Genomic DNA, 13,870 nt, shown 5'->3' on the forward strand with positions numbered 1-13,870 from the left:
TCAGGAACAAGGAAGGTTGTCCACTCTGTATTTGAGTTCAACATTGTACTGAAGGTTCTAGCCAGTCCATGAAAGGCAAGTAAAAGAAGTAGAAGACATATGTAAGCTTGGAAAGGAAGACATTAAACTAACTCTAGTCACAGGCAACATGATTGTTTATATAGAAAATTTCAGGGAGTCTACAAAACTAAAAGAATAAGTAAATTTAGCAAGGCTGCAGGATGTAAGGTCAATATGCAAAATACTATTTGTGTGTGTGTGTATTTCAGTGGCTACAGATAATTCTATTTATGCTAACATCAGCCATTCAAAATTTTACTGGAGGCTTAGCCAGGGAAATTGGGTGAGAAAAAGAAAGAAAAGGAAATTGGAAAAGAAGAAGTAAAACTGTCTCTCATAGATAACATGATCTTTTACACAAAACCTTGGGCAGGCTCAGTGGCTTGTGCTTGTAATCCCAGCATTTTGGAAGGCTGAAGCAGGAGAATTTTTTTTTTTTTGAGACAGAGTTTTCGCTCTTGTTGCCCAGGCTGGAGTGCAATGGCACAATCTCGGCTCACCGCAACCTCCGCCTCCCGGATTCAGGCAATTCTCCTGTCTCAGCTTCCCAAGTAGCTGGGATTACAGGCGTCTGCCACTACGCCCAGCTAATTTTTTTGTATTTTTGGTGGAGATGGGGTTTCTGCATGTTGGTCAGGCTGGTCTCGAACTCCTGACCTCAGGTGATCTGCCCACCTCGGCCTCCCAAAGTGCTGGGATTGCAGGTGTGAGCTACTGTGCCTGGCCTGAAGCAGGAGAATTGCTTGAGCCCGGGAGTTGGAGACCAGCCTGGGCAACAAAATGAGACCCCCACCTCTACAAAAAAGCAAACAAAAAATTAGCCAGGCTGGGTGCGATGGCTCACGCCTGTAATCCCAACATTTTGAGAGGCCAAAGCAGGCAGATGACTTGAGTCCAGGAGTTCAAGACCACCCTGGACAACATGGCAAAACCCTGTCTCTACTAAAAATGCAAAAATTAGCCAGGCATGGTAGCACACACCTGTAATCCCAGCTTCTTGGAAGGCTAAGGCACAAGAATTGCTTGAACCTAGGTGGCAGAGGTTGCAGTGAGCCAAGATCACGCCACTGCACTCCAGCCTGGGCAACAGAGCAAGACTGTGTCTCAAAAAATTTGCCAGGTGTGGTGGCACACTCCTGTAGTCCGAGCTACTTGGGAGGGTGGGGTGGGAGGATCACTTGAACCCAGGAGGTCGAGGCTGCAGTGAGCCATGATTCCATGCCCTACACTCCAGCCTGGGCAACAGAGGGAGACGCTGTCTCAAAAAAACAAAAAGAAAAGAAAATATAAGACATTGCCCCCCAGGAACTATTAGAACTAATGAACAAATTCATTCAGCAAGGTTGCAGGACACAAAACTGGTGTACAGAAATCAAACGTAGTTTAGTTTTTTATTATGCATAATTTGTCCATGTTTATTTCAACCTATGTCTGTCAGTCTTCATTTTATATTGTACCATGTTTTAATTATAGTTCTATTTCCTTCTAATCCGACTCTGAAACCCTACTTTGTAGCTATGTATACACATAAAAAAATAGCTATATTCTTTCATTTTCACAACAGCATAATTCTTTTTCTGACAATACTGGCGTGTAGCAGATATTAGCAGATAAATGTATTTTTCTAGGCTAGGCGTGGTGGCTCGCACTTGTAATACTAGCACTTTCTTTGTGAGGCCAAGGCAGGAGGATTGCTTGAGGCCAGGAGTTTTGAGACCAGCCTGGGCAACAAAAGCAAGACTTAGTCTCTACAGAAAAAATGTGTGTGTGTGTGTGTATACATATATATTTATATATGTATTTATATTTATATATTCATATTTATATAAATATTTATATTTACATATGTAAAACCCTGCTTACCTAGAAAAAAAGCCTGTCAGTACTGTTAAAAAAACAAAAATTGGATTTCTATACACTAGCAATGAACAATCCTAAAATGAAATTTAAAAACTATTTTCCATATAACAGCATCAAAAAAGAAATTCTTAGGAACAAATTATATGGGCAACAAGACAAAACCCCATCTCTACAAAAAAAGTTAGCTGGGCTTGATGACCTTCCTGTGCCTATAGTCCCAGCTACTCGGAGGCTGAGGTGGGAGAATCACTTGAGCCTGGGAGGTCAAACCTGCAGTGAGCTGTGATCACAACACTGCACTCCAGCCTGGGCGACAGAGTGAGATCCTGTTTCAAAAATCAAATAAGTAAAAGACTTATATGCTGAAAAACTGTAAAACATTGTTGAAAGAAATTTAAGAAGACATAAATAAATGGAAAGACATGCCCTGTTTGTGGGTTGGAAGACTTAATGTTGTTAAGGAGGCAGTGGTCTCCAAATTGATTTCCAGATTCATTGCAATCCCCATCAAAATCCCACCTGCCTTTTCTGCAGAAGTTGACAAGTTGATTCTAAAAATCTTATAGAAATGCAAGGGACCCAGAATATCAAACAATTTTGGTATCTGTGTAAAATCTGAGAAAATTTATGTTGTACTCTTTAATGAGCCCTACCTATTATGAAATTTAGCATGAAACAGCTTAAAGAGAGGACTTTGACTTTTTAATATTTTTCTCTGTCCCAGTATGATCTGCAGGATTACTTTTTACCTTTAATTTGAATTTATTTATTTATTTATTTTTTAAATTTTTTTGAGACAGTCTCGCTCTGTCTCCCAGGCTGGAGTGCAGTGGTGCGGTCTCGGCTCATTGCAACCTCCGCCTCCGGGGTTCAAGCAATTTTCCTGCCTCAGCCTCCCAAGTATTGGGACTACAGGCACGTGCAACCACGCCCGGCTAATTTTTTGTATTTTTAGTAGAGACAGGGTTTCACCACGTTAGCCAGGATGGTCTCAATTTCCTGACCTCATGATCCACCCGCCAAGGCCTCCCAAAGTGCCTCCCAAAGTGCTGGGATTACAGGCGTGAGCCACCCACCTGGCCAATTTGAAATTTTTATAAGCTGCAAATATTAGCCTTTGTAATGTAAAAAAAAAACAAAGATGTTGTTGTCATTTAAAATATGCTAGGACAAGAACAGGCAGATCATTAGAATAAAAATGTAGCAACAAAACAGACTTAATTTTATCTAAGTTCCCAGTATTAAATATGGGAGAAGGGTATTACAAATAAGAAGCAAAAGAGGATTTAGTCAGTGATTTGGGACAACTGATACAGTTTTTGCAGTTTTAGGGGAGTAACTTAAAATTTTTTTTAAGTAGAAAAAAATGTAAAGTATTTATCAGACCTCAGGAAGGGCAGTGGTCTGTTTAGGCTTAAAAGCGACAGATAATGTTATAAAAGAAAAAATGGCCACCTTTATTAACGTAAACATTTAACTCATGTATGTTTAAAATTCTGTTACCAAAATTAGAAGTCAAATAGCAAATTACTATTGGCAGTGAGGGAGGAAGCAGAAATGGCAACAGATATAATATATAAGAGCCTCAGATCATGAGAAAGAATTTCCAAGACCCCGGTAAACAGAGGCAAAGAATGTGGACAGACTGAGTCTCTAGAATGAGTCCTCTGGAACAGAGTTTTGTGCGGGCAGGTGGTATTTGTCTCTTTTATTCTCTGCTACATCCCCAGCATCTAGAACAGAACCTGGCAGAGTAAATGTTCAACAAATAATTGGGAAATAAAGAAAAATTAGTAAATTTATGAGAAACATTCAACCTATGTAGTATTCAAAAATCTCGATTTAAAACACTGAAAACAATAACACTTCTACAGTATCAGAATAGCAAAGGTTTTTAAAGCTTCCAATTCCCAGTGTTAGCAGAGGTCCAGCAGAAAGGACGTCTACATAGTGCTGATACAAATACAGATAATGGGCCAGACGCAGTCGCTCACACCTGTAATCCCAGCATTTGGGAAGGCTGAGGCAGGTGGATCACTTGAGGTCAGGAGTTTGAGACCAGCCTGGCCAACATGGGAAAACCTATCTCTACTAAAAATACAAAAATTAGCCGGGTGTGGTGGCATGCACCTGTAATCCCAGCTACTCGGGAGGCTGAGGCAGGAGAATCGCTTGAACCCGGAAGGTAGAGGTTGCAGTGAGCCGGGATCGCACCATTGCCTCACACCCATAATCCCAACACTTTGAGAATCCAAGGCAGGAGGATCACTTGAGTCCAGGAGTTGGAGACCAGCCTGGGCAACATGGCGAAATCCCATCTCTACAAAAAAATACAAAAATTAAGCTGGATGTGGTGGCACATACCTGTAGTCCCAGCTACTGGGGGGCTGAGGCAGGAGGATCTCTTGAGGCTGGGATGCGGAGGTTACAGATCTGAGATCGTGCCACTGCACTCCAGCCTGGGTAACAGAGCAAGACCCCGTCTCAAGAAGAAAAAGAAAAAAAATGAAATACAGATAGTACTAAAGGAAATGGCGTATTTTTAAATATATTTTTAATCTCATGCATAGAAAATTAGTGAGTGGAATGGGGGCAGGGTGGCAACCAGAAAATAGATTTGTGGAGCACTTTACAGTATGCCAGGTACTATGAAAAATTACATATTTTTATGTAATTTTCACAGTAACCCTGTGGCGTAAATATTAACTCTACAGATAAACTGAGGTTCAGAGAGTAATTTCCGTAGAATCACAGTTTCTGCATGATGATTATTATAGTTAAACTATGATTTATATGTCAGATGCTGCTGTAAAGATCTCGTGTGTATTAACTCACCTCCAGCAATCCTGTGGGATGCAGGTGCTGCTCTCTGCACTCAGTGGATTAAATGCCTAGGCAGAAATTAAATCATTTGCCTGCAAGCTGGTAAGGGGCTCAGCCAGGGTGCAGACCAGGCTCTTGGCTGCCAGGCCGGCACTCCAGGTCCCACGCCCAGGGATGCTCCGCTTAGTACCATGTCACTGCCCTTGTATGTTCTAGGAGGCTCACAGTGATTTGACTGGGGGACTGTGAGTGATTGGGTGTCTTTTATTCTCTGTACTATGTCTTCTGTTATGGTTATGTATTATTAATTACTATTTAAAACTATTGTCTACATCCTAAAAATCAAACTAAAATTTGAAATAAATTATTTGGAAAAACTTTGCAGGGAGCTTCAGAAGTGAAAAACAAAAACTCGGCCACTGTATGGAAGTTGTGTCATACTTGTCTACTACTACTTTAGCTTTCCATTTCCTAGAAATGTGTTTGCACTGTGATCATCAAAATAGAACTGTGCAGTACTTAAAATGTGAGAATCTGCAAAAACAAAACTACAGAACAAATTCCAAAGGTGGCCTGAGAAGACCAAATGGATAAGCTAATACATCCAGGTGTCTCCGATTATATTATCATAAAGTGTAGGCAGGTTGAACTTTACATAAATACCATTGGATATTTTTCTTTGTTAGATGTGGCCCCATGGTATTGGATGCTTTAATCAAGATTAAGAATGAAGTTGACTCTACTTTGACCTTCCGAAGATCATGCAGAGAAGGTGAGCATTTCATTCCTGTTGGGCTCCAGATACTTGTGGTCTTCCAAAGAGGCTTGGGCTGGCCAAAGCTGATAGAGACATCTGGAAAACAGCTGCAGCTCTCTGCTGGGTGAACTTGCTGTGCAACCTAATTCCTTTTCTTGGGTAAATGCATCCAAAATTCTAACCATGGTGCAAGTTCTGGTTTCTGAGTTTACTTTCCTTCAGGAGCATTCTATCCTGTGGTTACTGCATCTGGTGGTCCCTGTGAGCTGCTCCACGCTTCAAGGCCTAGCTAGGACCTGCTGGCTGGCACCTTCCGTGCTGCTGAGCTCTTTTATTAAGGGAGCAGTGGAGAGTTTCTGTCTGGCACTTATGCTTGTCCAGCAGGGGAGATGTGTGAGTCTCCCTCAGCTCCCAGCATGACATGTCCTTGTTAGCTGTGTTCCGGATTGGCTGGTACAGTGTCTCCCTCAGCATGTGCTTACTTGTGCTGGTGGTGCCACATGAGCCCATTTGAGGCAGTGTGCAGACTAACATTTTCTACATCGATAGCAATGTATTCATTTTCTGTATTAGAAAAATATAATTACTGCCGGGTGCGGTGGCTCACACCTGTAATCCCAGCACTTTGGGAGGCCGAGGCAGGTGGATCAGCTGGGGTCAGGAGTTCGAGATCAACCTGGCCAACATGGTGAAACCTTGTCTCTACTAAAAATACAAAAATTAGCCGGGCGTGATAGCGGACACCTGTAATCCTGGCTACTCGGGAGGCTGAGGCAGGAATCCGGGAGGTGGAGTTTGCAGTGAGCCAAGATCACGCCACTGCACTCCAGCCTGGGCAATAGAGCGAGACAGTCTCAAAAAAAAAAAAAAAGAAAAATATAATTACTAATGATGGTATAATAGGGATATAAGTGGTTTTTTAATGTGAATTTAAGCAAAACAAGTTAAAGAAAACCCAAGAGATACTTTAAAGAAAGTTGATTCAGGTGGTTCTCAGGTGTAGCAAAAATTGCACGGGGTGCAGTGAAGACCGACTGGCCTGATGTCTGTGGAGCCAGACTGTGTGCCCGGCTCTGTTCTGTGCACTGGACATGAGGTGGATGACTGTGCTTATTATCTACCTTCAATTTAAAGGTGAGGCCCAGAGAGGGTAATGGACTTCCACAAGGACACATAGAGAGTGACTTGAGAGCCGGGAGTCAGCCAAAGCTGTCAGACTCCAGACTCCAGATCTGCTCTCTCAGGCACTGACTTGGCTTGGAACACCTGGGATAAAACAAAAGCAGAGAGTAGCTTGATTCTGTGAGGACACTGAGCTTTTTTCTAAGAAAACTTTAAAAAAAAAGGAAAAGCCAGTATTGATACCGGCCCATCGCTTTTTATCTGTTCAGCTGTACATTTCAAGCATTTCAAGTCTTTTAAGACATCTGTTTTGATTCAGCTAATCTTATTTAGCATTGCAAATGCTGATGGATATTATGATAGTTCGGCTGAGTCCTGCTGTTCAGGGAACATTCTGCGGCAGTTAAACAGCAGCCTTCCCCATTAAGTCCTGGCAACACAGGAAAGGTAGATGCTTTTCATTAACCTTTCCCTGTAGGACTCTTTCAGAGCCAAGAACATAAGGTGTGACCCATCTGGACTAAAAAAAATAAAGCAGAATTGTATCAATTGCTACTCCTTTTTATTCCCATCTTGTTTTTCTTATTTTTTTTTTTTAATTCCCATCTTGTAAGAGAATTCCCAGGGAGCCTTTTTGAGAGAAAGTTCATTGGATTTATTTTTTTAATTTTTATGCCATTTCTTGTAAAAGCAAACTGCTCTAGTTGGATGCCAGGTATACATAAATGTATTGATAATATCCAGTCTCTTGGGGAACTCTAGGAGTATTTACTTAAGACACATCTTTGGGTTCCCTTACACTCTTTCTAAGATTTACAGGAGAAGGAGAGTCTTACTGTCTTTTCTAGTCTTATGAAAGTGATAACTGACTGGACGCAGTGGCTCACGCCTGTGATCCCAGTACTTTGGGAGGTCTAGGTGGTAGGCTAGCTTGAGGCTAGGAGTTTGAGACCAGCCTGGGAAACATAGACTCCCTTTCCATTTAAAAAAAAAAAAAAAAAGGTGAGGCCAGGCATTCGGAGGCCGAGGCGGGCAGATCACAAGGTCAGAGTTCGAGACCAGCCTGACCAACATGGTAAAACCCCGTCTCTACTAAAAATACAAAAATTAGCCAGGTGTGGTGGCGGGCGCCTATAATCCCAGCTACTCAGGAGGCTGAGGCAGGAGAATCACTTGAACCTGGGAGGCAGAGGTTGCAGTAAGCCGAGATCGTGCCACTGCACTCCAGCCTGGGCGACAGAGCAAGACTCCATCTAAAAAGAAAAAAGATGATAACCAGTGCAACTTTCTCAAGCAATCAGGTTTCACTGACTTAATGATCTTCAAAAAACAGCTTCAGAGGACTGGCACTAGAGGTTTAGAGTACATAATCATTTTTAAATTCCAAAACACCCAGGAAATTTCCATATACAGGAAGTAGGTCCAGGCTAAGAAAATTCTCATGTCAGGGTCCTGGGTCAGCACGTTTTTTGTTTAGTTTGCTTTGCTTTGCCTCAGTTTCATATTAGTTCATTCTTCTCCTCTTTGGAAAGTCCATGCTGAGTCAGCTTTTGGGGGTTTCATAGCCCCAGGGTACTATGCTGCGTATTTTATGAAGACAATAGAAGAAGCCTTACCTCTGTCAAGTGTGGTGGCTCAGGCCTGTAATCCCAACACAGTGGGAGGCAAAGGCAGAAGGATTACTTGAGGCTGTGGGTTAGAGACCAGCCTGGGCAATATAGTGAGACCCCTGCTCTACAAAAAACAATTATTTTTTTCTTTTTTTTGAGATGGAATCTTGCTCTGTCACCCAGGCTGGAGTGCAGTGGTGCGATCTCTGCTCACTGCAACCTTCTCCTCCTCAGTTCAAATGATTCTCCCGCCTCACCCTCCTGAGTAGCTGGGATTACAGGCATCCACCATGACTTATATTTTTAGTAGAGACAGGGTTTTACCATGTTGGCCAAACTGGTCTCGAACTCCTGACCTCAAGTGATCTGCCCACCTCAGCCTCCCAAAGTGCTGGGATTCCAGGTGTGAGCCACTTCACCCAACCTACAAAGAATTTTTTTGAATTCGCCGCACGTGGCGGCATGTGCCTGTAGTCCCAGCTACTCAGGAGGCTGTGGTGGGAGGATCGCTTGAGCCCAGAAGTTTGAGGCTAAAGTGAGCTACAGTGAGCTATGACTCCACCACTGCACTTCAGCCTGGGTGACACAGCAAGACTCAGCCAAGAAAAAAAAAGAAGAAGAGCTATCTCTTAATAATCTGTATCCAGGTCACTTCAACCTTAAGATGACCAAGACAATGTTGATTTACTTTACTTTTGGGTATTGTGTCTGTTAGATTTGTGTTCAGATAACAGTGGCTTTAAAAAATCTAGGTTTCCAGGCGTGAGCCACCACACCCACCCCTACTCGGGAGGCTGAGGCAGGAGAATCACTTGAACTGGGGAGGCGGAGGTTGCGGTGAGCCAAGATCGCGGCATTGCACTCCAGCCTGGGCAACAAGAGCAAAACTCCTTCTCAAAGAAAAAAAAAAAAATAGGCTTGACGGGTGTGTGGTGGCCCACACCTGTAATCCCAGTGCTTCGGGAGGCCAAGGCAGGCAGATTACTTGAGCCCAGCAGTTCAAGGCCAGCCTGGGCAACATAACAAAACCCTGTCTCTACAAGTCTCGTCTCTACAAAAAATACCAGAAAATTAGCTGGGTGTGGTGGGCTACTTCTGTAGTCCCAGCTACTTAGGAGGCTGAGGTGGGAGGATCACTTGAGCTGAGGCGTTGAGGACTGCAGTGAGCTGTGATTGCACCACTGCACTCCAGCCTGGGTGACAGAGTGAGACCCTTTCTTTAAAAAAAAAAAAAAAAAAAAAAAAGGCTGATTTTTCTTCAAAACACGTGACACATGGAGCTAGAACTGCTATGGAAACTCCATGGTGCCAGCAGCGCCCAGGCCCCTGGCCTCCTCCAGTGCCATCCTTGGCATGTGGCTTCTAACCTCAAGGTTGCCACATGGTCATGGAGTAGTTTTTGGAACTCAAGCCATTAGAACCACATTCAAGGCAGGAAGAAGGAGGGAAGGGAGAAAAGCCAACAGGCACCTCTGTCAGAGGCATGTTCCATGTCAGTGCTGCCCCTGATGGCACAGCAAGGAGGATCCAGAAGAAAGTATTTGGGGCAGGACTGATTCCGGATATGGGTGAGGATGTGTTAAATGTGTGTCTCTTTCAGGCATCTGTGGCTCTTGTGCAATGAACATCAATGGAGGCAACACTCTAGCTTGCACCCGAAGGATTGACACCAACCTCAATAAGGTCTCAAAAATCTACCCTCTTCCACACATGTATGTGATAAAGGATCTTGTTCCCGTGAGTTTCTGCATCTCTCTGGTTTTGTTTTTGTTTGCATGGGGGGCAGTGCTATGTGTGTTACGCTATTAGTTTTTCAGGGCAGGATCTGTTTGAGTATTTAAGGCTCCTCTTCTAGTCAGATAGTAAATAGATGGGACTGTTTCCTATATTATGGCAGGAGGAGGACCACAGTGTCACTGAGAGATTGGGAAAATCCCCAGATCTGAGACAGTGTGGCCAGAGTTTAATTAAAGAATTTGAATGGCAGAAGATAAACGCCTAGAAAATCCTCCAGCAGCTCATTTGGTGAGGTTTGTTTGAGAATAATGGGGCACAGAATTTGAGAATTGGAACATTCCCAGAAATGAATAATTTGGCCATAACTACAAAGAAGTCATGTGGAAAATGCCAGTTGGGAAAGCAACAGCTGTTTATGAGTTCTACTTTAATTTCTACCTCCCTGTATTTGACCACCTTTGCTGACGTGGTGTTTTCAAGGGCAGAAAGGACTGTGGGATTGGCAGGTTTCCCAGGTAGGTGAGGGAGAGGTTTCCTAACCATGCTTAACATTGTGACCATTTTTCCTTTTGTAATCTTTGCATATATTCATGACAAAGGAAAAGAGTCTGGCTTCTGCCTGGCATAGAGTGGACGAGTAGTCAGTGTCCAAGAAATGGGGTAAATAAAGCTGAGGTGATGATGGAATCTGATCCTTTTCTTCTTCTTCTTCTTCCTCTTAACCACAGGATTTGAGCAACTTCTATGCACAGTACAAATCCATTGAGCCTTATTTGAAGAAGAAGGATGAATCTCAGGAAGGCAAGCAGCAGTATCTGCAGTCCATAGAAGAGCGTGAGAAACTGGTCATTAGTCCCTATTTATTGTTTCGATCTGAAGAATTTATTGCAAAGATGTTTGCCAGGAGTGTGGCTTGGCAGGGAACATAAGCTGATGCAAGCCATTTAGTGTATTCTGGAGAGGAACTGGCGCAAGGGTGGGGCACTCATCCTCTCAGGGCCGGGTGAGTAGTGTGAACCCGTGGATGGCCCAGAGTGGACCAAGGAGCTAGAGCCCTGTGCCCCGCCTGCAGGGGCAGGTGGTTGCTGTGTGGCTAGTCCATCTTTTTCAAAAGAAACCAGTATGTAAATTGCCTGGGCTTTAAAAAGTGACCACTAAGTCAGAACTGTTCCCTCACTGGGGGCAAAATGAAACACATATGCTGGCAAGTTGTAACTACCACCATCCTGCTTTACAAATGGGAGTGAAATGTTAACGGCAAAACAGAGTCATCGATGTTCTTTCCTGACACCATACTTCTGGTGATCTGTGGGGTGGGATTATTCCTGGCCTGCTCACTCTCTGGGAGTTGCCATTCCTGTGTACAAGCTATAAAATCTTAAAGCGGAGGCATCATTATCAAGTTTTCAGTCTTTCTTCTTCTATACTACTTCAACTCCTCTGCGAAGAAGTCTTCTCTGATTTGCATACTCCCTGCATACTTGTGGACATGAGGTAGGAAGGGGACCAAATGGAGACAGAGCCCCACCTGCAGGCCTGCACAGGGCCAAGGGCAATGGCTGTGTCTTCTTCCTTTCTGGATCCCTAGGCCCTGGCACATGTTATTTTATCCATAAATATTAGTTATGTAAATACTGTAAAATTATATATAAATTTTTAAAAAGGCCAGATGCAGTGGCGCATGCTGATAGTCCCAGCTACTCAGGAGGCTGAGGTAGGAGGATCACCTGAGCCCAGGAGTTTGAGAGTCTGAGAGTTTGAGGCCAGCCCGGGCAACATAGCCCAGGTTTTGTCTCTAAAACATATACATATATATGAATATATGAAAAGTATCAGTTGTATGAATGAATAAATTAATTCTACCTTTTAAGACTTGGTAAATATTTAGCATCCTCTCCTGTTGCCCATAAAACGTTAAGAAAGGGGACTCCGGCCAGGTGCAGTGGCTCATCTGTGATCCCAGCACTTAGGGAGGCCGAGGTGGGCGGATCACTTGAGGTCAGGAGTTCGAGACCAGCCTGGCCAACGTGATAAAACCCCATCTTTACTGAAAATACAAAAATTAGCTGAGTATGGTGGCTCACACCTATAATCCCAGCTACTCAGGAGGCCAGGGCAGGAGAATCTCTTGAACCCGGGAGGTGGAGGTTTCAGTGAGCCAAGATTGTGCCACTGTACTTCAGCCTGGGCAACAGAGCTAGACTCCGTCTCAAAGAAAAAAAAAAAAAAAAAAGAAAAGAGAAAAAGGGGAGTCCTAGTAAGTGTGCCCAGTCTGTCACCATCAAGATAGTGAGGGTCAGCACAGTGGCCTGCAAGTCAGAGTAAGCCTGGGACGAGACTTCAGAGCTGCTCTTCTCAGACTGTGGCTCTGCTCCTCAGTTTCTACCTCCCAGAGTCTTGTGCATCCCAGAGTCCAGGCTGAACCGGGCCCTCTGGCCCAGCGAGTCCTTTGCATTCCTAGGCAAGGCTGGTGCGTAGCTAGTGAACATCTCCCTGATGTGGTATTATTAGGGATTGAAGAGTTCCCCTGAGCATGTTTGGTTTTCTAGATACAAGTTGAGTATTCCTTATCCTAAATGCTTGGGTTTCAGTGTTTGGGGTTTCAGATGTTTTCAGATTTTGGAATATTTGCCTTACACTTACTAGTTGAGCACCCCAAATCCGAAATCTGAAATCCATGCTCCAGTGAGCATTTCCTTTGAGCAGCATATTGGTGCTCAAAAAGTTTCAGATTTTGGAACATTTTGGATTTCAGATTTTCAGATTTGGGATGCCCAACCTGTAATAGAAATTTACTCATTTACTCATTTACATACCAAACATTTAACATTTTTTGGCTGCTGAACTTAATAAATAATTGGAAAATGTGGAGAAATTTATGTATGTATTTATTTTTAATTGGGCAGCCCCCAAGCCAAAATAGGTTCAGAGAGGCTCCATCATTTTTTAAATAAGCTATAATTTTCAGCCTGGGGAACATAGGGCGACCCTGTCTCTACAAAAACTTTAAAACTTAGCCAGTCATGGTGGGATGCACCTATAGTCCCAGCTACTCAAGAGGCTGAGATGGGAGGATTGCTTGAGCACAAGAGTTCCAGGCTGCAGTGAACTGTGATTGTGCCACTGCACTCCAGCCAGGGGCACACAGCAAGACCCTGTCTCAAAAAAAAAAAAAAAAAAAGAATTTATAATTCCACCACCAAAACATAATCTCTGTTAATATTTATAGTTTCCTTTGTTTTTTGTTTATTACATTATATTTTTATGTAGCTGGGATCAAAATGTAAATATGCTTTTATATCCTGCTTTTTTCACTTATGTTATTGTGAGCATTTTCTTCATGTTCTTAAAATTCTTCATAAGCATTAACTTACACTTTGCTTTCTACTGCTTCAGATGTATGCACCATGCGCCATAAAACCATTTCACTGTTGCTGGACAATGAAATTGTTTCCAATTTTTTACTGTTAGAAATAAGGCTAGATGAACATCTTTATCCTTCAAGTTCTGCCCAAAACATTCTAATTTCTTATTACAGATTTTTCTAGGAGTGGGTTAAAGAATATGACTATTCTTAAGGCTCTTAATCCTGTGACCTTATGCCTGCTAGACCAGTGGGGCCAGTTGACACTCCCACCAGCCGTCTGGACATAACATAGATTTGGTTGAAGACTCATGGTTCAATCACAACCATCGGTTCTGTCTCATCTGTTCTCAACTGTCACTTCAGGTGTCAGTGGGCCCCATTCGTTTTGCTGTTTTTAATCCATTTCTGTTGTTTCCAAACTCAGAAAGTCCGGTTTGTGTTTGGGACTTGTTGGGCAGATTGACCCAGTGTGGCAGGTGTGAAAGTGCAGGAAGCCAGAGCCAGCTGCTGGGGCCACATCCTGGTTCTGCTGCC

General features: G+C 43.3%; 1 protein-coding gene across 1 annotated transcript in view; it reads left to right on the forward strand.

The window, feature by feature from the left end:
* The window catches only part of SDHB (succinate dehydrogenase complex iron sulfur subunit B), a 35,382-nt gene that overhangs the window by 15,553 nt on the left and 5,959 nt on the right, over window positions 1-13,870 (forward strand). The window contains exons 3-5 of the mRNA XM_019011689.3: window positions 5,430-5,515; window positions 9,833-9,969; window positions 10,698-10,814. Of these exons, the coding sequence (XP_018867234.1) occupies window positions 5,430-5,515; window positions 9,833-9,969; window positions 10,698-10,814 (340 nt within the window). The remainder of the gene's footprint in view (window positions 1-5,429; window positions 5,516-9,832; window positions 9,970-10,697; window positions 10,815-13,870) is intronic.

This window comes from Gorilla gorilla, chromosome 1 (genome assembly GCF_029281585.2).
Source record: "Gorilla gorilla gorilla isolate KB3781 chromosome 1, NHGRI_mGorGor1-v2.1_pri, whole genome shotgun sequence".
NCBI classification, from domain to species: domain Eukaryota; kingdom Metazoa; phylum Chordata; class Mammalia; order Primates; family Hominidae; genus Gorilla; species Gorilla gorilla.